This window comes from Pogona vitticeps, chromosome 4, assembly GCF_051106095.1.
Source record: "Pogona vitticeps strain Pit_001003342236 chromosome 4, PviZW2.1, whole genome shotgun sequence".
Taxonomy (NCBI): Eukaryota; Metazoa; Chordata; class Lepidosauria; order Squamata; family Agamidae; genus Pogona; species Pogona vitticeps.
Genome location: NC_135786.1, coordinates 116912383 through 116937432, shown reverse-complemented (window position 1 = coordinate 116937432; position 25050 = coordinate 116912383). Strand labels below are relative to the sequence as shown.

At 40.7% G+C, this 25050-nt stretch overlaps 1 protein-coding gene and 2 long non-coding RNA genes across 3 annotated transcripts in view; 2 read left to right on the top strand and 1 right to left on the bottom strand.

Moving 5' to 3' along the window:
* The window catches only part of LOC144588873 (uncharacterized), a 550407-nt gene that overhangs the window by 210437 nt on the left and 314920 nt on the right, over positions 1-25050 (top strand). The window lies entirely within an intron of this gene.
* The window catches only part of AXDND1 (axonemal dynein light chain domain containing 1), a 130868-nt gene that overhangs the window by 2584 nt on the left and 103234 nt on the right, over positions 1-25050 (bottom strand). The window contains exons 20-24 of the mRNA XM_020789787.3: positions 22672-22782; positions 19184-19339; positions 14594-14731; positions 10102-10193; positions 1309-1460 (exon numbers count right to left, since the gene is read on the bottom strand). Coding sequence (XP_020645446.3) covers positions 1309-1460; positions 10102-10193; positions 14594-14731; positions 19184-19339; positions 22672-22782 — 649 coding nt within the window. The remainder of the gene's footprint in view (positions 1-1308; positions 1461-10101; positions 10194-14593; positions 14732-19183; positions 19340-22671; positions 22783-25050) is intronic.
* The window catches only part of LOC140706756 (uncharacterized), an 82100-nt gene continuing 78708 nt past the window's right edge, over positions 21659-25050 (top strand). The window contains exon 1 of the long non-coding RNA XR_012086602.2: positions 21659-22024. This is a non-coding gene — a long non-coding RNA (uncharacterized LOC140706756). The remainder of the gene's footprint in view (positions 22025-25050) is intronic.

The following is a 25050-nucleotide window of genomic DNA, read 5'->3' as shown; positions in this document are numbered from 1 at the left end:
TCAAACCTACAGTTCAATGCATTCCAATGGGGGAGAAAAAAATTCACCAAAAATTAACGAAGAGTCAGAACAAAGCTAAATTAAGTTTGCAAAGGTTTTACAAGGTGCACTAATGATTCCAAGCATTTAAAACAGTTTTTGAATCTTTTAAGACACTTTAAAAATAGCGGAAATGGACATTGTTAAGCGAAACAGGGGGACCTAAACTGTCATTACTAAGCAAGGCAAGGTCCCGAACATCGCTATGCGAAATTTCCCCATCGGGAACATCGCTAAACGGAGCACAAAATCGCTCCAAAAACCTCATAGCTAAGCGAATACATTGTTAAACGAGGCAATCGCTAAGCGAGGCACCACTGTATATTATTTCTCTTCATACAGCAAATAAAGACCTTAGGCTGAGAGGCAGTATCTTGGTAAACCATGGCTTTCCTAGCTCACTGACAAGAGCCTCATGGCGCAGTGGCTAAAACTGTGCTCACGACCTGGGATTCAATCCCAGGTAGCTGGCTCAAGGTTGACTCAGCCTTCTATCCTTCTAAGGTTAGTAATATGAGTGCCTAGCCCGCTGTGTAGCCTGCATAATTAACTTGTAAACCGCCCAGAGAGTGCTTGAAGCACTATGGGGCGGTATATAAGCAGCACGTTTTGCTTTCCTTTTGCTTTTAACAGCATACTTTGCCAGAAATCTGAGCTGGTGCACAACATGCATATTTATTAAAAGCAAAAGCAAAGTGTGCAGGTTATATACCGCACCATAGCACATAAATTGTAAACCTTTTTGGGCAATTTACAGTTCAATTATGCAGGCTACACATTGCTCCCCAGTGAGCTGGGTACTCAATGTTCCAACCTCAGATGGCTCAGTGAGTGGGCTTCCTGTGTCTGTTAGGTTCAAACTCAGATCATGAGCATAGTTTTGACTGCAGTACTGCAGCTGAACCACTGTGCCATGAGGCTCCAAGTGAAAGTATTATGTGTGGTCATGACAGATACTGTATTAGTCTTATCACTGAAGAATTTTCATTTCATCTATGACTTCTGAATGCAGCATGTTCACATATTCAGACCAAGTTTACACATGTTGAGGTTGTTTATTAGTGACTGTATATTGTAATTTTGATTTTTGTACTGTTTTAATATTATGTTATAATGGTACATACTCAGACCTAAATTTATAGACAGTTGCAAACCTCTTTGTTACAACAAATGCACCTAAAGATGTAATGCATAAAATCTTTCTTAGACTCCAGATTAAGCTGTATTTTTAAGCACTGACTATTCTTTCTATGAAGTCCTTAGCCATACCTGGTTCACACTGTGGTTCTATTTCTTCTGAAGCCTCTAATACTGGTTCCACCTCGCCCTCCAGATCATGAATTTTTGTAAGAGCTTCTTCTAATTCCTCATGAAGGACTTCTGATTTTTCTTCAGCTTGCTGTGCCCTCTTTTCAGCCTCTCTGAAAACACAGAAGCCAGTGAGAGAAGCATGGATGCTGGAAAACTTTACCAAATAAAAAGTAAAACAGAAAGATAGACCAAACAGAATTACCACATAATAGGCAGTTGCAGGTATTTGAGGACAAGGCATGTTGGGTCTTGAGGTATGGTCTAACTAGATGCATGTGTAAGAAAGCATTAGTTTTGTACTTTTGCATATGGAGCAAGTAATACATCTTTCTCTCCCCCCCCTCTTTCTCTCTCTCTTTCTCTCTCTCACACACACACACACAGGTGGAGTGGGGGTCAGAAGCAAACTGTCTCCTTCTTACTTTGCTATTCTCTACTATGCTGAAAAGGCTTCTCCCTTCCCAGCTCATTTCCAGTGGCAAGGAGTTTAGGAATATAAGGAAGAAGAGCAGGATTAATTCCCGCTATCGCTAATTTATACATCAATAAAGTTAATAGATGCTTAAGATATACATGATTACCTTACACCTCTCTTTTACTCGGCAGAAAACCCCAAACAGCATTTCTACTGCATAACATGGGTGCCAGGAAATTTTCCCAAGCAAGTCAAAAACACAGGAGATTTTCTTGCACAAACCAGACCCTTGGGGTCAAGACTGCCAATTATATAGGGGATAAATATTAAAATGTGTAACAAGAATTATAGCCCTAGGAATGTGAAGTGTGAATATAATATATATGTTTAGTAATAATAGTAATAAACTGTTTAATAGAGGTTAAGTGCTGGAAAAAAGTAACATTGAAAAGAGGAAAAGTAGAAAATGTAACAATTTAAATAGCAATATACTGAATGTCCATCAGAGGCCACTGCAGAGTAAAAAATGAAATTGTAGCTACCTCCACATATTTATTTAATTAAGCAGAGACCTATTGGTTCTTTATGGGGTTTTGCTTGTCATTCTGAAGAACAATGTTAAACAAATGAAAGTCCTTACAGAAATAGTCTCAATGAAAAATTCCACTGAGACTGCCAAAGTAGGACCAGACATACTGCAGGTGAGAGACTTTGTTGAGGTAAACATTATCAGCAAGTTGTCTGCTACCAAAGTGAAGTCTATGGGATTTTGTATTTTTTGTTGCTTAGTCGTTAAGTCATGTCCGACTCTTCATGACCCCATGGACCAGAGCACACCTATGTTGGTAGCTTCAGTGACACTATCCAACCATCTCCTCCTCTGTTGTCCCCTTCTCCTCTTGCCTTCACACTTTCCCAACATAAGGGTCTTTTCCAGGGAGTCTTCTCTTCTCATGAGATGGCCAAGGTATTGAAGCCTCGGCTTCAGGGTCTGTCCTTCCAGTGAGCATTTTTTTTGCATTACCCTGCTACTAAAGAGATCTAAAACCATAGCAGATTAATGTAAATAAACAAAGATAAACTAGCCTCCTCCTCCTCCTCCTTTCTTTCTTTCTTTCTTTCTTTCTTTCTTTCTTTCTTTCTTTCTTTCTTTCTTTATTTATTTATTTATTTATTTATTTATTTATTTATTTAACATATGCCGCCCACTCTACCCAAAGGTCTCTGGGCGGCTTACAACAATTAAAATACAATAAAAGATAAAATGATTAAAATACAATTAAAATAGATACTCTAAAAATTTCCATCAGGACCCACAGTTGATGTTATTTCAATTAAAAGCCTAAAATAGACCACCATAATATAACCTAGAGGAGGAGAGAAAAGCCTTAGGGAGATACTTTGCTTAAACTGATTGTGACTATTAATCTGATTATGCTCCAGATTTTAAGATAGTTATTTTCATGATCCCTACGTGGCCCCTGATTGTTTTGCCAAACTAATAGCTCACACTACGTGTCTTTCAGCTGCCACCAGTTGATTACATCAACATTATATATTATTGATAGATATCCAGGCCATATGTCATTTTAAAAGAACCAAATAGAAATTGTTTATTGTTACAGATGTAGATACTTCAAGCAATGTTGTTAACACTTAACAAACATCCTCCTTCATCCACTCTCAACCACCACTCTCCCACCCAGACTCCCAGAACTCTCAATCTCCCTTCCTCTGACTAACTCCCTATCTAACTACAGTGGTACCTCAACTTACGAACGTCTCTACTTACAAACATTTTGGGTTATGAACGGCTCCGTTTGAAAAATTTTGCTTTGACTTGCAAATGGAGCTTCAACTTACAAACAAACAAAAACCCTTTACTGCCCTTTTTTTGACCTAAGTTCACCTTAGGTAAAAAGAAGAAAAAAGAAAAAAATTTAATGCATAGAGTATGCATTAAATGGCTTTGCATTAGTTCCTATGGGAACTAATGCCTCTACTTGCGAACAGCACCTCGATATAAGAACGAAAAACAGCCGGAACGGATTAAATGGTTTTCAGTGCATTCCTATGGGAATCTTTGCCTCAACTTACGAACGTTTCAACGTACGAACGCCATTCCAATACGGATTACGTTCATAAGTCGAGGTACCACTGTAACTGAATTTTCCCCACTAACTCCCCCTCTTCCTGCTGAGTCTATTTTATCTTGTGACTCCACCACTCCAGCACTCCCATTGGTCTATGCAGATAGCATATGAATATTCATGACCTGGGCAGACGCCACAGTTATATTTTTAAAGCTATTCATTTTTTAATAGATGTATTAAGTCCTTAAAATTTAATTTATTAATATATTGGAACTGTTTTAGACACAGGCTCTTTGTGTTCACATCACTGGGGATACAAATGCAAACAGCAGCACCACAAGTGCCACAGAGGCCCATTGCCTCCCTCTAGAACCAGTTGATCCTCTTACCATTCACAGCACAGCGCTCGGCTCTATTGCCATCATCTTGTTAATTGTGGAAGAAGCCTGGCCCGTTCTTCCCCACCTCCCTGTGCAGCTGATCACTGAAGTTTCCCCATGAATGGTAAGTAGTGCGGGGAGGTGGGGAAGAGCTGGCTAGGCTCCTTCTGCAAATGGCACTGTGAACAGTAAGTGGACTGGATGGTCCTGGGAGGGAGGGAGTGGGCCTTCATGCCACCTGTGGTGCTGCTATCTAAAGTATATGAATATGAATAGCCCATGCCAATATTAAGACTTCTGTGTTATATATTTCACCAAACTCCGGGACTTAGTGGAAGACAGGAGGGCCTGGCATGCTCTGGCCTATGGGGTCACGAAGAGTTGGACATGACTTAATGACTAAACAACAACAACATGTTTTTTATATATACATATAATCTTGCTTGCATATTCAATAAAAAGAAGAAAAAGAATGATTCTTCTGATCAATTTGTGTGCTTCTTGGGCAAAGTATTTAAAAGGCTATCCAGAAGGAGAAAGCTATTCTGGTTCACACTGCATACAAAACCCCTACATAGGCATTGTTAGCTGTGATAGATTTCACAGACTGAAATGAAGTGTTCTTTCTCTCTCTTTTTTTTATTCATACATACATAACATAACTAAAAAACACTCAAAATTTAACAATAATAAACAAAAGACATCAAAACTAAACATTCATACCACCCCTCTAGATCAGAGATCCCGCTATCGTCTGGTCGTCTGAAGTGTTCTGAAGGTTTAGCTCATGAATCATCTAATGACTTGACATTGGTCCATATGGCCCCATGCAGTGACTGGCAGCAGCTATTCAGGGTTCCAACCTGGAAGTCTTCCAATTCATGTCTGAAAATGCCAGGGACTGAACCTGGACATCCTAAACACAAAGTATGTGCTACTTCACAGATCTACAGGTCTTCCATGTCTCAAATCCCAATGAAATAAGCCCTCATTTCATAGAACAATACCTCAGAGGGATTATCTTACAAACACATCTACCTCAACTGTCCCATTTGTTCTTGTTGTTTAGTCATTAAGTCATGTCCAACTCTTTGTGACCCCATGGACCAGAGAACATCAGGCCCTCTCGTCTTCCACTGTCTCCCGGAATTTGGTCAAATTCATGTTGATAGCTTTGATGACACTGTCCAACCATCTCATCACCTGCCATCCCCTTCTCCTTTTCCCTTCACACTTTCCCAACATCAGGGTCTTTTCCAGGGAGTCTTCTCTTCTCATGTGATGGCTAAAGTACTGGAGCCTCAGCTTCAGAATGTGTCCTTCCAGTGAGCGCTCAGGGTTGATTTCCTTCAGAATTGATAGATTTGATCTCCTTGCAGTCCAGGGGACCCTCAAGAGTCTCCTCCAGCACCACAAATCAATTCTTCAGCGGTCAGCCTTTTTTATGGTCCAGCTCTCACTTCCATACATCACTACAGGGAAAACCATAGATTTGACTATGCGGACCTTTGTCGGCAAGGTGATGTCTCTGCTTTTGAAGATGCTGTCTACGTTTGTCATCGCTTTCCTCCCAAGAAGCCGATGTCTTTTAATTTCGTGGCTGTTGTCACTATCTGCAGTGATCAGGGAGCCCAAGAAAGTAAAATCTGTCACTGTCTCCATACCTTCCCCTTCTATTTGCCAGGAGGTGATGGGACCAGTGGCCATGATCTTAGTTGTTGTTGTTTTTTTTTGATGCTGAGCTTCAGACCATTTTTTGCACTCTCCTCTTTCACTCTCATTAAGAGGTTCTTTAAATCCTCCTCACTTTCTGCCATCAGAGTGGTATCATCTGCACATCTGAGGTTGTTAATTATTTCTTCTGGCAATCTTAATTCCAGTTTGGGATTCATCCAATCCAGCCTTTCGCATGATGTATTTTGCATATAACTTAATTAAGCAGGGAGACAATATACAGCCTTGTTGTACTCCTTTCCCAATTTTGAACCAATCAGTTGTTCCATATCCAGTTCTAACTATTGCTTCCTGTCCCACATATAGATTTCTCAGGAGATAGATAAGGTGATCAGGCACTCCCATTTCTTTAAAAACTTGCCATAGTTTGTTGTGGTCCACACAGTCAAAGGTTTTTGCATAATCAATGAAACAGATGTTTTTCTGAAACTCTCTGGCTTTCTCTATAATCTAGCGCATGTTAGCAATTTGGTCTCTAGTTCCTCTGCCCCTTCAAAATCCAGTTTGTACTTCTGGGAGTCCTCAGTCCATATACTGCTGAAGTCTACCTTGTAGGATTTTGAGCATAACCTTGCTAGCGTTGAAATGAGTGCAATCGTACAGTAGTTGGAGCATTCTTTGACACTGCCCTTCTTTGGGATTGGGATGTAGACTGATCTTTTCCAATCTTCTGGCCACTGCTGAGTTTTCCAAACTTGCTGGCATATTGAGTGTAAGACCTTAACAGCATCATCTTTTCAGATTTTAAATAGTTCAACTGGAATGCCATCACCTCCAATGGCCTTGTTGTTATCCATGCTTTCTAAGGCCCACTTGACTTCACTCTCCAGGATGTCTGGCTCAAGGTCAGCAACTACACTATCTGGGTTGTCCGGGACATCCAGATCTTTCTGGTATAATTCCTCTGTTTATTCTTGCCACCTGTTCTTGATGCCTTCTGCTTCTGTTAGGTCCCTACCATTTTTGTCCTTTATCATGTCCATCTTTGCACAAAATGTTCCTTTAATATCTCCAATTTTCTTGAACCTGTACAAATCTCCCATTTGTACAATTGTCCAAAACAGTAGCTGCCACAGCCAAGCTTCTCTATGTGGGTGGCAGGATTGGATTAGTTTATTCTATAGAAAGAATGTTGTAGGGAGCAAAAGCGCTGTGGGCTAAACCACAGAAGCCTATGCTGCAGGGTCAGAAGACCAAGCAGCTGTAAGATCGAATCCACGCAACGGAGTGAGCGCCCGTCGCTTGTCCCAGCTCCCGCCAACCTAGCGGTTCGAAAGCATGCAAATGCAAGTAGATAAATAGGGACCACTTCGGTGGGAAGGTAACAGTGTTCTGTGTCTAAGTCGTACTGGCCATGTGACCACGGAAGATTGTCTTTGGACAAACGCTGGCTCTATGGCTTGGAAACGGGGATGAGCACCGCCCCCTAGAGTCAACAACGACTGGACAAAAATTGTCAAGGGGAACCTTTACCTTTACCTTTAGTACAATATTCATCTATTTTTCAATCCTTCTGAAAAGTTTTTTCCTCTTGTGCACAAAATGGTTGGCAAACATGATACCACAATGAGAGTCCAAACAGATGCTTTACTTCACATTTCTTTAAAAGAAAAAGACTTGCATTCCCTGAGTATCATGTTTAAGTACAGCCAAACAAAGTTGGTGTTTAATTCCCGACCAATCATAAAACACACAGATCTACTTAGCAAGTTCTGATAGAAACCACTGTGGGCTAATGATTAGTTGGCTATTAACATCTAAGAGACTGCTACTTCCAATAATGAGCTTTCTATAGTATCTAGTTTAGTACCTTAACTCAAATTTGGTTGAGTTGGGCACCGCCAAGTGAAAACACTCCAGAGACCAGACTTCATACATGCAGAAGAGTTCATATAGTTATCTCTGATTTCTGTACTTGTTGTGTACGCACAGAAACCTCAAACTGCGGTAGATAATTTATAAATACTGTCCAGGAAATCTCTTTACATTATTATGTGTGATGAAGTGTATTTTTCTAATTAGAGATGGGTTATGTAGTCATGTTTTAACCACAGAGAAATCCATTTTGAGTCTGACACAGGCTAAGTTCTGGAAAATTACTAGTAGTTATTTTCAGCTTCATGTCGCCAAGCTTATCACTGCAGCTGGAGAGAAAAACACAGCAGAGTCAAAATATCTCTAACCTGAGTTATAAACAATTCTTTGGTGTTGGTGGGAAAGTAGGGCGTACCCTATGCTAATTCTTTCCTTCGTGATTGGTCGAATATGTCAGGAAGGGGCAGGTTGGAGAAATTTACAAGAGGTTGGAAAAAGGAACTCTGAGAGGGAGAGAGGGGAAGAAGAGAGTTTTGGGTATCTGAAAACATGGCGTTGAATATCTTTGATCCAGACGAAGGAACCTGATTTAACAATATGGACTGCGTAAGAATATCATTTGTTTTCCTTAGTTTATAGTTTAGATTTTGTTTTGTTCAATAGTTAATTTTTATAGAAGGTGCTGAAACGTTATGCTGTTGCTTAGAAATGAAACTGTAGAGAAATGTTTTCTTTGTTCACTTAAATAAACTCATGTTGTTTAATAATTGGCCTTTCTAGTCCTTTGAACAGAACAGTTTCCCTATAGATAATGAATTTGGCCTTACATTACCAAAGTTGAGTCACTGAACAGTAAAGATACGGTATTAAGTGGTTTCTTTTTAGTAAAATCGAAACAGACTTAAATGCAGGTTTTCCAAGAGTTCATGTCCCAGAACTGTGTTTGACTCAAGCAGTTAACTTCAATCGGGAGTGAAGGAAGCCTGGATTTTCCTGTTTCGTGGTTTTTGTTCTCATTTATGAGACCAATAACTGACATGGTGGCAGCGGTGGGATGATCCACGGGCCTGATTTACAACCTGATTTCAGTAGTGTTACACCCGCTCTTTCTTTTTACACAGTTTGGATTTATCCAGATGCTGTGGTAAATTGAAGCTGAGGGTCAGGCACGGACTGGTTTCAGTTTGAAACAGGGCAGCAACACAGCGTGGGTTGTCCTGCTAACTGTTTAAATATTTTTTTTTCTCTCTGCTCTATTTTCTTTTCAACTGAAGCCCTGGCTGAGAAGGGTCAGTTGTGGGGGCGAATTCTGTTAAAGGACTAAGTGTAAATTTCCAAAGTGAGCTTTTTCATTGCTAAGCACAGCTAGGTCACGGCACCTTATCAGGGTTTTCAGGGCAGTTTTATGGTTGGCGGTAATTGATTGCCAAAACAGTGGGAGGTTTACAGCTCAGCGGCTGCAAGCAGTCAGCATGGCACAGCATGTTACTGAGAGGAAAACTGGCCGGAGGAAAACATCCAGCGAATTGCGTTTGCTGATGGAGGAATCGGAGGTTGACGAGGAGCAATCGATTGTTGAAGATTCGGTTGAAGAAGAAGACCAATTGGATTTACAAATTGGTGGGTACCCTCAGGAATTTGACCCACTACCCATTCCAAGCCGGAGAAATTCCAGAGGGCGAGCGCAGGAGCAACATCCCCAACCCCGACCTACAGAGGAAGCCGTTGGTGAGAATCCGTCTGGTGCGGGGGGGGCGTAATCCAACCACACCGATGCATGCGCTTGAGGAGTTAACCCAGCTGGTTGCAGATCTAGTGAGGACCCAAAAGGAGTTTGTTAACACTTTGAATCAGGCTGAGAAAGTAAAGACTAAGTGCAGAGAGCAGAAGGTGCAGGAGCTGCAAGAAGGAGCTGCTGAGACCAATAACTGACATTATGCATCTTTCTTTCCATAGAGACTTCTCTGCAGTTGTATCAACATGCAATCAAACTATCTGATTTGCTTGCACTTATCACCTCCCACTGTATCTTATTTCTGATCTTTTCATCCCAAAATGTTTTAACATTCAATATGACTTCCATCTACAAAAGAATCCATGTTATATTTGAAGTATCTAAAATTTACAGAAAAATTCAGACATGTAGCATCCCAAATTACTCTACAAAGGAGTGTCCAGGTTCTGACAGCCTGCGTCACCGATGATGTTCCAAAGGCCACCAGTTCAACACAGACACATAGACATCACCTGTAAATTCAAAAGTTGGCTGAGAGCACACAAGCACAGCTACCTCCTCTGTGACACTATTACTCACATGAGGCGCTCTTCCAGAATTTCCAGTGAAGCCAGCATCTGAAATTCCTTTTTTGAGTATTCAGTCATCCACTGGCTGGCATACAATTCCCTCTAGAATAAGAAAAGCAAAAACCTTGTTTATGGGCATGAAAAGGGAATCAATCATTATGCTACTTTCTATTAGGTGTAAAAATGCTTGACCCTGTCTTGCTTTGACAAGCCTACACAGTTTGTTGGCTAGAGAAGTTAAGGCTTTTGTTTTTGAGACCAGAAGAACAGCACAGCCCAAATTGAAACTGTGCCATGGCTCAGTGAGCTGAATGTCTCATACCAGTTTTAAACACAATGAGAACAAGCGTTATACAGTGGACCCTTGACTTACGGAATTAATCCGTATTGGAACGGTGGCTGCAGGTCAAAAAGTCTGTAGGTCAAGTCTCCATTGACCTACAGTGAATGGAAAACCGATTACTCCCGTAACAGGCCGTTTTTGTTCCATTTTGGTTTTTTTCTGGTCTGTAAGTCAATTCTCAGGCTGCAAGTCAAACCTAAATTTTGCGGCCAGAGAAGTCTGTAACTCAAAAAGTCTGTAAGTCAAGCCGTCTGTAAGTCAAGGGTCCACTGTAGTTAAATGCAATCTTTCTTTCTATTGCCTGCCTATGCGTCTTGTATGAAGATATGTACCTTTTTATCTCAGGCGAATGTCTGGAAGATGAGCAGCTATATTATTTCCGTTCAAGGTGTATAAAAGATGACCAAGACTGCTGACTCCTGTTCCAGGAGGGGTGGGGAAATTTTTGAAATGAACTCTGAGTAATAATGCTATACTTCTTTTCAGCTGTTTTTATTTTTTGGTTATAAAATGATTTTTCATTTGTTTGTTTTTTAACCAAAAAGCGTACATTGTCTAACCTTGGCATGAAAAGCAAGTGGATCATAACCAGGTGTTTCTATACAACATGGTAACACAAGCTATGTTTTCTGTCTGCCGCTCGTCTTCATGTCTGGCTGCATTAATTTGTTGTCCAGCCAATCTGTGTACTTCTGCACAAAACATAATTGTTAATTGTCTGTGCTATTCTGACAAGATGTTAAAGAAAATGAATGAAATGGGCCCATACTGACTAGGTAGTTATATATTCTCAAAGGAAGTGGAATGCTGTCCCAGTGCTGAATGTAACCTGTGGTCAGCCTCTATAAGGACCAAATTTGATTGGGATGTCAATATTCTTTTTCTGAATCCAGTAATATGATCCAGCTTCCTTGATGTCAGAGAAATGGAAGAAGGCTTTTCATGTGACTGTCTAGCTGCATGTAGTAATGATGGCTGTGATTATATTAAAGGAGAGTGGGACGTAGTCATTGAGGATGAGAGAAAATGGAGTCTGTTAAGTTCTAAGAAAGAGGATTTGAAAGACATGGGAATGTGGTAAAGGATGAGAAGTTGTTTTTCCTAATTTAGAGCTGGGCTGGTACAGTGAGATCCAGATAACAGTCAAGGCCAGACCAAGAGGCCCCAAGCTGGTAAAACAACATTCCAAAGCTAATGAAGAAGACATAACATTTGGGATCCATCATGAGAAATCTGGGAGGAGAATGGTGCTATGCTTCTTTGAGGTTAATTGGTGTAATACTGAGAGGAGGAGGAGGGGGGGAGATATGAAGAATGTAGAAAAAGATGGGGGATAGAGGGAGAAAAGAGCTTGTCTTTTTGGAAGGTTTTGGGAGAGGAAATTTTTTACAGAATGTAGATGGAGTAGAAAAGAAGGAGGGGGAAGGCCCCCTTTGCTATACTTAGATTTAGCTTTTTCTTATGTTAATTAGGATTAGTAATTCCAGGTAACCACAAGCCTAGGGCTATGTTTTACTGCTGCTTTATTGCAAATCTAAAAACTGTTTTCTAAAAATCTTAATTTTCTTAATAAAAATAAGTTTAAAGACAATTAGAAGAGTTGATCTCTTAGAACAGCAAGGCTATACTAAATCCAGAAGGGAGAAATGGTGGCTAGCTTGCTACCATTGAAGAGTCATGTCTAGTCCTACCTGGCAAGGTTGTTGTGAGGTCTTAGGAATCACAAAACCTATGCTTAAGTACTTTGAAAGTAAAGTAAACTTTGTTGGCCAGGCTTGCCCATGGTTGCAAACGCTATACACTGCTGGAGTTTGAGTACTAACTTCAGTAAAAAAGTGATAGATTTGTGATCAACAGTGGCTCCCTGCCCACACTTTAGAGGTTCCTTACAGAGCTCTATTGTGACAATGGCAACACTGAACTTCATACTAGAGCAGCAATCTATTCCTGTACTTTTAATGAAACATCAGTAATCTTCTTATCAAAGGCTTGATACTCCAGTTCTAAAGCTGCTGTCATCCACACTAACTAATCATTAAATGACTTAACATCCTCTTTTTTGAGAGAGATGGTAGAGTGTCAACTAGAATATCTGGAAATGATTATAGTAGTTATTGAAATGTTATTATAGTCAGTTCATAGATGTAGCCCTCTAGCTCAGAGGAAGCAAAGTTGTCATCATTCTCTTCACTTCTGATGTTAACAGCTGAACTTTTTAATTGAAGGGAATGAAAAAGCATGATAGCAAAATATCTGCCTGAGGTGCCATCAGATGAAAATTAAGGCCAATACAGGTTGTAGTGACTCTGTAGGAGAACCACAGATGGATCCATATGCTGTCTAATGGATATAATTTTAGTCCCCGAAGGCAATGTGATTGATATTTTCACTTGTTGTGATAGGGGATGAAATACTGTCAATGCGACTACATGTCAAAGTCTCCTGTAAGAAAGTGGCAGAAATCTGCCACTTAGTATCATGTCTCTTATTACTTCCTGTCTCTCAGAGACTACTGTGGATCACCACAAAAGTGGTGAGGGTCTCTATTGACAGGACACAGATCAATGTTGTCCAGTTGATAATGGTAATCTAGACTCTGTACAATCATAGCATGGGGAGGAATGTAAATCCCAGGCTGATCTGGGAAACTGAGTTTGCAACTACATTGGCAAGATATGCTTGATTCACAGCTATTTTACAGTTCTGTTGGATGAGGTGATCACACAGAGATTGTGGCTTGTTTTAGAACCGATGCATACACAGTGATGTGGCTTGAGTCATGCTATAGCCCACAGTCTCCTTTCTTTGGTCTCATCCTCTGTCAATTCCCGGCTTTTCTTTTGATTCATTGTAAAACTGGTGGGATATTTAAAGTGTTGCATAATGCTAGGGGAAAGGGACAGTTTTCCAGAATTATCCATAATGTACAAACACATACATACCATGGAAACATAGTGGTCTTCCGTAGTTTGTCCGAGCTTTTTCTATTTCATATTGATTATTATCTCTCTTTTTTTGGTCTGTGTAGAAGTGATCTAGCATTAAACTAGTATATTGATTAATTGATACAGTGATATAGCACTAAACTTGGTAGTTTGTTTTTTAAAATTATTTCTGAATGATTAAGGGAGAAAAATCATGGGTCTGTTTGTGTTCAAAATATGCCCAGCTTAATGCATCACTAGAATACCACCTAAGGGATGTGGTGGTGCTGCGAGTTAAACCACAGAAGCCTCTGTGCTGCAAGGTCGGACGACCAGCAGTCATAAGATCAAATCCACACAACGGAATGAGCTCCCATCGCTTCTCCCAGCTCCTGCCAACCTAGCAGTTCGAAAGCATGCAAATGCGAGTAGATAAATAGGTACCATCACGGTGGGAAGGTAACGGCATTCTGTGTCTAGTCGCACTGGCCACGTGACGACAGAAACTGTCTTTGGACAAATGCTGACTCTACGGCTTGGAAACGCCGATGAGCACCGCATCCTAGAGTTGGACACAACTGGACAAATTGTCAAGGGGAACCTTTACCTTTACCTTAGAATACCACCATCCGTTTTGAAAACAAAACAAGATCACATGGGGAAAGACCATTTGAATCATTCTAGCATGAAAAAATAGAAGCCACCAGCAGCAAAGAAAAAACCTCCACATTTGAATTAGTGTGATGAGTTTTTCCTGTATTTTGCAATCTGAACATGAGCCTGTGGGGACAATACATTCCATAAAATTAGCCTCTTAAACTTACAGCTCATCTTCTCTGAATGGGAGTTGGTACCAAGCTAATCTGATCTCATTTTTTGATCAGGTAACTTCTCTGATAGAGGGGATGCTGTACATAGTATATCTTGACTTAAGCAAAGCTTTTGACAAATTCCCCCACAATATTCTGATTAGCAAGCTAACTAGGTGTGGGCTGGCTAGAACAACTGCCAGGTGGATACACATTTGACTACAGAATCACAACCAAAGAGGTGGTGATTAATGGCTCCTTCTCAAACTGGGAGAAAGAAAAAGGGATGGTACCCCAGGGTTCAGTTCTGGGCCAAGTGCTCTTTGACATTTTTATTAGCTCTAGAAGGTTCCAAACATGCTTACTGCAATAAAATCCCAAATGTATACATCACAGAAACCATGAAGACGAATTATACATACATACCCCTGAGACAGTGACTTCTTCTGCCTTCAACAGCTTGACATGGATGTTAGCATCGTCACCTATATATCTGACTGGGCAAGTGATCTCAGCTCTCTCCTCCTGCTCATCAGTGGTGGTGCCGGACAGAGGTGACATTTTCTGCAAGAGAAAGGGAAGAAGCAAGCGATATAACACTGTTCCTTCTTCATCCAGGAAACCCAAATTCCTTACTGAAGAAACTCAGATCACGAATCTGTGAATAAAGGAAATCAACACATACTTTCCTGATTTTTGTATTCCATATAAAACCCAAATTCTCAGTTATGGTTCAGAACCTCCCAGTCCGTGTGTGTGTGTGTGTGTGTGTGTGTGTGTGTGTGTGTGTGTGTGTGTGTGTGTGTGTGTGTGTGTGTGTGTGTGTGTGTGTGTGTGTGTGTGTGTGTGTGTGTGTGTGTGTGTGTGTGTGTGTGTGTGTGTGTGTGTGTGTGTGTGTGTGTGTGTGTGTGTGTGTGTGTGTGTGTAGAAGAGCTTGCAGAAGCCTCTCAACAGTTGGAACTCAAAGAAAGGTTTGCCGCTGCTGAAGAATGGGAAATGGGAATTGATTACTGTTTCCCAGGAATCGGCATACTATGGGCTGATTCATTTTACCGAAATAATCAAGCCCTCATATGAGAAGCACTTCCCCAACTCTCTGTGTTATAACTCTGTCAGTCTCAGCGGGGGGAAGTTTCTTCTTTCTTTCTTTTTAAGCATTTTCTAGAATTCCCTAATGAGCATGGCCATCAATCCTGCTAGCTGAGAAAAGAACTCTACTTTTCTACTCAGACAAGTACAATTTTAAAACTCTATGTAGCATCCATGTGTCTTCAAACTACCATCCACAATCATGAGGGGTAGTAATAAATTTCTTCTATTTATAATATCATGTCATTTAGGGATGTTAGATTTTTTTAAAAAAAATTATTTTTATAACACACACATACATATAAAACAAACAAAAACATATAAGACAAACAAAATCATATAGAACAAAACAAAAACATATGAGCTGGGAGGTATTTCACATTCAGTCTTATCCATTATATGATTCTGACTATATCAAACCTTATTGCCTTTCTCCCATACTAAACCATACTATATCCATATGTATCTATGCATATTATATTTCATATCAATATTTCAGATATTTAGTTCAATATCTAGCATCCTAAATTTATAGTAATTATTATAAATTCTTTCTCCTGCATTACATCTATCCAATTATATAGCAGAGTATCATACTTTACAATAATCAAAAATCAACATTTCTAAAGACAAAAAGATATATATGTCTAACCTTATCTATGTAATCATATTAAAATTCACATATGTTTAATATCTTTATATGAGTGCCTTAGAGTCAATAACATCTAGTATTATATTCATCATAAACATTTCTAAATTCATAATTAAATGTGCTTGTCTACCATTAAAATCCAAACATGACCAGAATGGCTTGTAAGTATATTAACCATATTAAAGTATGTATATACTGTATATATGTGCCTCTCAAACCAATGATTTCTATTGTTATGTTCAGCAAGTAACTTTCCCCATTTTCAATTGTGCTTCTTAGCTCCGTATATAGACTAGGAATTCCAAATTCCTTACATTATCATAAATCTGAAATTAGTCTCTTGCCTCCTTTTTACCAGTTTTAAAATGCCATCTATAAAATTTCTTTAGACCATTTTCTCTCTGGTTTACCAATTTTATCCCAGTATAATTAATGTCCTGCCTTTGGAGCCATTCATATATGTCTAATCTATGGTCAGATATTTGTCCCCCATCCAGCTTCGCTCTCACATATTCCTCCTCCTTTACATTATTTCCCATCAGAGTAATCTTAATGTACTTTCCCCACTCATCCACCTGCCCCTCCCTTTCATACAGATTTATTTTTTTACTCTCCTTTTTCAAAATTTCATCCTGCTTTCTAAGAAAAACAGTCTCTCTCTAATGATGCTGCTTCTTTGGTCGGTTGGTCTTTGGTCTTTCTGTTCTCTCCCCCCCCCCCCCCACGGGCATATGATCCAGAAAATATTGCCTTAACTTCTGAGATCCTTAAATCTGTTCTTCACTTCCACTGTGTATTCATAAGGGATGTGGTTTAGATTATACCTGACTAATCCAGTGGTTTTTCCTACTTTCTTCAGTTTAAGCTTGAATTTTGCTATGAGAAGCTGATGATCACAGCCACAATCAGCTCCAGGTCTTGTTTTGCTGACTGTATAGAGCTTCAAAATCTTTGGCTGCAGAGAATATAATCAATCTGATTTCGATATTGCCCATCTGGTGATTTCCATGTGTAGAGTCGCCTCTTGTGTTGCTGGAAGAGAGTGTTTGTGATGACCAGCTTGTTCCCTTGGCAAAACTCTATTAGGCTTTGCCCTTCTTCATTTCGAACTCCTAGGCCAAACTTCCCTGTTGTTCCTTTTATCTCTTGACTCCCTACTTTAGCATTCCAATCCCCTAGAATAAGAACATCTTTCTTTGGTGTCAGTTCTAGAAGGTGTTGTAAATCTTCATAAAATTGGTCAATTTCAGTCTCCTCAGCATTGGTGGTTGGTGCATAAACTTGGATTATTGTGATGTTGAAATGTCTGCCTTGGATTCGTATTGACATAATTCTATCATTTTTGAGATTGTATCCCAGTACAGCTTTTCCTACTCTTTTGTTGACTATGAGGGCTACTCCATTCCTTCTACGGGATTCTTGCCCACAGTAGTAGATATGATAATCATCTGAATTGAATTTGCCCATTCCTGTCCCACAGGGACAGGTCTGAGCAGAGCCCGGCAGTGTTACTGGGTGGGAGAGGAAGGAGGCGCCCCCGGGGGTAGGTGAGAGAACCTGAGCTCAGGAACCGGCAGAGTCCTCCCTCCGTGCCCAACCGTGGGGGAAGGAACCGCACCAGGCTCGCCGGAGGCACAGACCTGCCTCGACCCGTCCAGAAGCCGCCGGTGTCGCAGGCACGTTCACCCGGTCGCCACCTCTGGCTTGCCTGGCTTGTCTCTGCAACCCTTCATGGTCCTCTCCTGGGTAGCGGCTCCCTGAGCCTGGAAGCTCATCTCCTCTCCCCGATGTCGGGTCCGCGTAGTGCTCTGCAGGCCTGGTGCCGCCGCCAATGTGAGGGCTACTCCAGTGTGGAGGTCCGAGACTTCAGCAGCTCCTTCTGAGATGGCCTGGCCTTTTGCCCCATCCTCCATAGGAGAAGGCTCCCTCTGATGTTGGGGGGAAAGCCCTTTGAGACCTCCGGAGGCAAAAAAGCAGGGGGAAAGGATGGGAAATTTCCAGCCCTTTCAGCCTGCCTTTTTGCCTTTGGAGGTCTGCAAGGGCTCCCTCTGATGTCAGGGGAAAGCCCTTTGAGATCTCGTGGGTGTCTAATTGCAGTGGCGGGTGACCCCCAGGAGGTCTCCGATGGATTGAAAAAAAAATAAAACACCCCCCCCAAAAAAACACTGCAAGTCCCACGCTGGGACTGCAAAAAAAAACACACACACACCAAAAAACAAAACAACACAGAAGCATAACCTTCCCAGCCCAAACCTACCCTCCAAAACCCACCCAGATCAACTTTTTAAAAAGGAAAAAGCAGAACCTTATCTCCATTGCCACACCTTCGGTGGTGCTTACTCGTGAGTAGACTCACACTTTCTGCATCACTTACTCATGAGTAGACCCGTGCCAGAGATGGGAAGGGAATGCTTCCTCCTCTTGCTCGGTAGAAGTAAAAAAGTTCCCTGACCCCCTGCTCTAACCGTTGGGGCAAAAGAGCTACAAAGTAGCAGCCTCCTTGCCACCAACAGTTTGAATTTCCCGCCCTTTTTTCATTCGTAGGTTGAAGCTCCGTTCGCAAGTCAATACAGATTTTTGCGGACGGAGCTGTTCATAATTCGAAATGTTCGTAACTAGGGACGTTCGTAAGTCGAGGTTTGACTGTATAGTATATCAATTTTTCCACTCGTTGGAGGACATGGGTTGAGAGAGGGAAGTCTCCATTAATGTCTTTAGCTAGTTTCATTTTCCATTTCTCTCATATGTGACACAGTAAAAATTTTCAAATATTTCAGGGTTGCAAAGTTCTATGCCGCTTTAAGATTAGTCTTTCTCCTTGACATCAGCCCCCCCCAAAAGTTTGATTTATACTTGCTGAAGCTGAATAGAACTTCATTTAATCCCTGTTCATGCAGTCAGATCATAAATCTTCATACCTCCCCTCTCTCTGAGCAGCCATGATGGTGTCTTCTCAAGTCAGTTGCTTTAGGAGGGAAATTCTCACAAAAACAGATTGCAGGGCTGAAATTCAGAGGTTTCCAAGCCCTACTTGCTGCAAGTCCACTATCCTGTGGAAAACTTGCCTCCCTTCTCCTGAGAGGGTTTGCTGACTCAAAGTAAAACCCAGGGGTTCCCAGAGCCCTAGGAATTCCCCTGTTCTTGCTGCCCATTGCTCCACACCCCCCCCCGGGATATTAGGTTTGAGCCAGATATCAAACAGCAGCTTATATACACCACACCACATGAGACATGCAGCAAGAAACAGAGACAATTCTATTCACTAACAGTCTCACCTCTGATTCCACCAGTTCCCTATTTTGCACTGCTTTCATAGATATGGTTTCTGTATCTTTCTTGTCTTCCTCTGGAGCCATTTCTGTCTGAATGAGGCTCAAGCTTTGTAGGTCAAGCTCAGGGTGAGGTGGCAGCTGTTTTTTGGGCTGAAGCACCTGTGAAGTAGCCCAAAAAGGTTGGTCACCACATTTCTTATTGTGAGCTGGTCACAGTGATAGGCCTTCCAGTAGCATCTCCCATGACCAATTTGCAGCCCTTTTAAAACACAAAGTGGAGACCATCCGCCAGGACCTGGATCTCTCCTCTTTATCAGTAAGTCAAATCGAGATGTCCTCTGTATCGTCTTGCCTGGTGACTTTAACACAGTTTCAGCCTGTGACATCAGTTGAGGTTGACAGGGTGCTTGACTGCTGTAGGGCCACCACCTCTTCACTAGACCTTTGCCTGGCCTTGCTCTTGAAAGCAGCCAGACCGTTAATAACAGAATGGGCAGAGGCTATTATCAATGGATCTCTCCTTAAGGGCAGGGCCCCTTTGCCATCAAGGAGACACTCACTGAGCCAATTCTGAAAATGGCCAATTTGGCAGTCATCTCCCAATGCTATTCAACATCTTTATGAGGCCACTGGGGGCTGTCTATGGAATCCCAGATAGCATTGCTGATCTGCTCTGCCTATTTCCATCTAAGGCAGATTGCCCATCTGCGGCCCTGCCTTGACACTGGGTCCCTCACCACACTAGTTCATGCATTGGTAGTCTTGAGATTAGACTACTGCAATGTTCTCTCTGTGGGACTGCCCCTGGGGCAGTCTTCAGAGTGAGAGAGAGACTTCAATAGGTTCAGAACTCTGCAGCCAGGTTGCTGATTGGGGTCAGGAAATACCAACGTATCTCCCCACCTTGGCCACCTTACACTGGTTACCTCTTTGCTTCCGTACAAGCTTCAAGGTGATGGTGCTAACCTATAAGGCCCAAACAGTTTAGGACCTCAATACCTGGCAGAGCACCTCCTTCCAATTAGATCTGACCATCTGGTGAGATTGTCACAGGCAGGGTGGTTGAGAGGTCTGACCCGAGAGAGGCCTGAAAAGTGACTACGAGAAACCAGGCCTTCTTGGCAGTTGCCCCACGACTATGGAACAGTCTCCTGCCCGAAATCCACTTAATCTCATCATTGGGAACCTTTAAAATGCTATTAAAATCCTAGCTATTCAGACAGACCCTCTGGGATCTTATAACATGATACAATAGTACCTTAATACTTAAACATCCAACCTACCACCATGTTTTTATTTTTGTTTTTATTTTTATTCTATTCTATCTTCATTTTATTTTATTTTAAGATGTTTTACGGTGTTCCTTATTGTTACTTATTTGTATTTCTTATATTTTATTTGGTAGCTGTTCTATATCTTGCTCTTCTGTCATTGTCGTTGTTTATATTGTTGTAAACTGCCCCGAGTGGCTTTGGCTGCCAGATGGGCAGTATAAAAATCAAATAAATAAATAAATAAATAAATAAATAAATAAATAAATAAATAAATAAATAAAGAAAGAAAGAAAGAAAGAAAGAAAGAAAGAAAGAAAGAAAGAAAGAAAGAAAGAAAGAAAGAAGCTGGTCTCTGGGGATTCTTTTGCATCAAAATATAGAGTTATAAATTAAATAAAGCAACTATAAAAGCAGTGTACACAAGATCACCAGTTCTTGCCAGACACTTGCTTAGATTTTTAAACTATTTCAGTAATATATACTGTATCTAGTTTCTGTATACTAACATCTAGTACATATTGCCCCCCTCACAAAAGTGGGTGGAGTTTATGCTAGGTTGAGTGTCCTTCGGTAACTTATTGCCTCACAAAGGTACTGAATAAAATTATGAGGTCATTTCAATTAAGACCTTTGCCTGTACAAACTATTCAAAGGCTTTTAGTTCAGTGAAGGTCTGTGTTAACAGAAAGGGATAGGATTAGAAAATAATTTTGCCTATTTCCCATGCACTCTCACTCACTGTTTGAGAGCAAGCCCAAACACTCTGGAGTAGATTTTGTGGGTCACAAGAAAAAGGAGAAACAAGTAAATATTGCCAGTGCCTCTTCCTTCTGTTAATGGTGGCTTCTCTTTTTTCTTTAAAAGCTATCTTTGAATGGAAGGATGATGGTCACAGTGGATACACCAGATAATATTAGCTCATACTCTCTAGGATGACCATGAAAAATATTTCAGAGCTGAGTTCCACAGATAGAATAATGAGGAACAGGGAGGCAATGAAGTGATGTTCTTCTATGCCTGCCATCCACGCCTGTAGGATTGTATTTAATGCAACAGAGAAAGAGCATTACTGTGGTGAAGAAAAAAAACTGTCCTCTGTGATGATTTGTGTTTTTATGTGTTACGAGAATGGGAAATGTAGTCCTAAGATTGTCACAATAGCATCCATCTTGATTTAATGTCTGTGTCTGTGGTAGAAAAATTTTACATGCTGTTTCAGAGAAGCTTCGTTCTCTGGTTATCTAGTTGCTAAGGAGAGCCAGAGAGTTACATTCCTGGTAGTCATAATAGTTCTGCTACAAAACATGATAACGACTCAAGCTCCCATGAGAAAGTTAGGCGGGACAACAAGACCCAGGAGGGAGTGTTCCTTATGAGGCATCCTGGGAAGAAGAAGGAAGTTGAGAGAAGTTGGAAAAAGATGGAGTTTGACTGAGAAAGGACAGACATGTGCTTTTTCCCAAATTGGATTATAACTTTTGAATGGAGCCTTTTTGCCAACATGGACTAATGGATTACAACTGGATTTTACCTTACCTGTTGGACTATGGACTGTGAAGTCTCAGGATACGTAAGAATGACTACGCTTATGCATTATCCTAGTTTAGAATGCATTTCTTGTTTTATTTTTATAGCTGGAGTGATGGGGGTGATCTGTCAGCCTTGATATGAAAATGTTTCTAACTGAAATGCTTTACTATAATCTGAATTCTTTTCTGAACCATATGTATTAATAAAGCAGTAATGTTTTGGAATTGCATGCATTGGTTTCTTGAACAGACTAACCTATCTAATTGGCCATGTATATTTGCTACCATATAGAGCCCAGATTTGCCTGAGTGTAAACTCATGGATTGTCTGTGTTTGTTGCTTTTTCTTAACCAAGGGGATGGACTTGAGGAAGGAGTGTTAGTCAGGGCCTGGCTGAGAAATTGGGCTCATCTTAGCTAATAAGGACTGGCTAAACTCTGAAATCTCTCCTTCTCCGGCTTCCCCTTAATCTCCTTGGAGATGGGGGATTGCCTACGTCCTCCATGTCCACTAAAGTATCACTTGGCCCTCACTGACAGGGTTCGTACAAACAAGTATCTAAGAAAATGAAATTACTATTTCCCGGGGTGGGGGGGATAAGTTAATGATACATATTGGTCATTGTCTTAATGCAAAGCGACATTCTAATCACCTACTGTGTGACTCCAAAATCAATTCTTTCAGTACCTCTAATCCAAACAAGCTGACTAGTTCTTCTTGGCTGATTAGGCTGGTGGGGGTCATCTTCATTCCAGACAGCAGAAGAGTACAGGTCTCAATCCAATCCAGGCACTCAGTCTAGAAAGATGTAAAACAATCAAAAAGAAAAACAAAGTTAAAAAGAAAAAAGAAATGAGGTAGGAGTAGAAATGCATTGCTCTTTGTATTTTCCCAGAGAGGCTCTTACACAGAATCATGCTGTACAGAACAACTGCTTTCACGTTTGGAAGCTATGAAATGTGGAGATCTGTAACTGATTTCCAACACAGATCTACAACTGTGTTCATTTCTCCAGTTCTAAATTAAATAGCACTGACTCCGATGCCCGTGCTATTTCTCTTATTGAGTCATATGAGTCATTTTCTGTGAGGATGACTCTTACATACCCAGACTGAGGAGAGGTTAGGATGATACTAGAGAAAGACAGTTTTAAGAATTTTCTCCCTCAGCCACCCCAGTTCTCTTGCTTTCCTATTACCGTATTTTTCTGTGTATAAGACGCCCCCCCACTTTTCTAACCCAAAAGTAAGAAATTTAAGTGGGACTTAGCAAGTGTAGGGGGAAGGGATCAAAGCCCTGCAGGATCACTTTGATCCCTGCTTTCCCTTCCACTTGTTTTTGTTCTCTCCTAAGCTTCCGTGTATAAGACGACCCTCGATTTTTATTCTAAAGATTTTAGAGAAAAGTATAGTCTTATACACGGAAAAATCCAGTAGTTTATGCTGTAACACTAATTCATATTCATTAGTGTGGTTTCAAATGACATGAGACATAATATTTAGAAGTCTGTATAAGTAGTGACAATTGTGGCAGATATTTCTTCAGATGACATTGAACACATTAGGAGAGGACAGAATTTTAAAAATGTATTTACCTGTATAAGAACCTAGATTCAGTCCTTCTGGTATTTATACATTACTAAGGATGGCTAATTGTTTAGATTGGGCTACAAGCTAATCAATTCAGCTTCTCCATGAATTCTAACACTCACAATAGTACCATAAATTAGGATATTTAAATTAATTTAAATTAGAATATAAATACTTCTGGGCAATCAATTTGCAGACAGAAGAAAAGGCTTGTTGTTATAGATTTATCTGTACATTATGTAAAGAGATGAAAATAAAGGCAATGCCCAGAATCCTGTTCCATCAAACTGCTTATGTAATGCACAGTTGCACAAGTGTTTTAACTTTGTTCCTCACTCCCGTAAGGAGGTATCCAATGGGATGACATAGGTCATATAAGCCAGAAGGTAATTTCTAAATAGGATCTGTAGTCATGGAAGTAGCCAAAAGGAATCCATCTTAAGTCTGTGTCATTTTACTAGAAGTCCCTAGATGCTGTTTTCTTCACAGAGGCCAGTGTTCTTATCTGGTAACCAGGAGACAGAGGGCCTACTGAAGTCTAAACATTCCAGCAGAAGTATGTAAACAGCACCTGGGTTCCATGAGAAAGTAAGGCAGAGAAGGACAACTTTTTCTTCTTCCTGATTGGCTGTCGACAGGGGAGAAGAAGAAGGGGGGTTTTCCAGCATGGGGGGAAATTGCTGGGAGAGAGAAGGGATTGCTGAGAGAGAGAAGGGACTTTTCGCCTCATGTATTTTTAAGGGGCTTTTCGACTCATGGATTTCTAGAGAGACTTTTGCCTTATGGATTTTAGGAGAGACTTTTTCCTTATGGATTACTAGAAGGACTGGTATGGTTTTTATGGACTATGGATTTTTAGATGGACTTTGAAGTACCTGAAATTCATTAGGATGTAGTTTTTAAAAGTAGTCTAGAGGGGAGGCAATGGCTTTCCTAATTTTTCTTAGATAGTGATTTTATTGATTTTATTTTTATAGCTGGAGTTTGCTGGATTTCTAACTGTTTAGTTATGGAAATGTTTCTGATTGCTTTGCTTTTGCATAAACTGAATTCTTTTAAATCTTTATTTTTCTAATTAAACAATTATACCAAAGATCTTATGTTTGATCTCTTGAACAGACACAATCTGCTACCAATACTTAATTTGATTTCTTATAGGCCACGGAACTAGCTACCTTGAGTCCAATATTTTCTTGAGTACTGAGAGATCTACATGACTCTGAGACTCATGATTATATTTTGGTTTCTCAATGGTTTTTAACTGGGAATGGACTTGGGAAAGGAGTGTAGTGAGACTGCCTGGATGGGACAAGGACTCATCTCATCCCAAATAGGAGTGCACTAACTCTGGAGCCTCTCTATCCCGAGCTGTCTGATTCTTCTAGGAGAACGGACAAGCTTACATCCAACACCTCCTTGCACAAGCAAAAATGGGGTTGTTGCAGCAGCATTGTGCACATGTGCAACAAACAAGCTG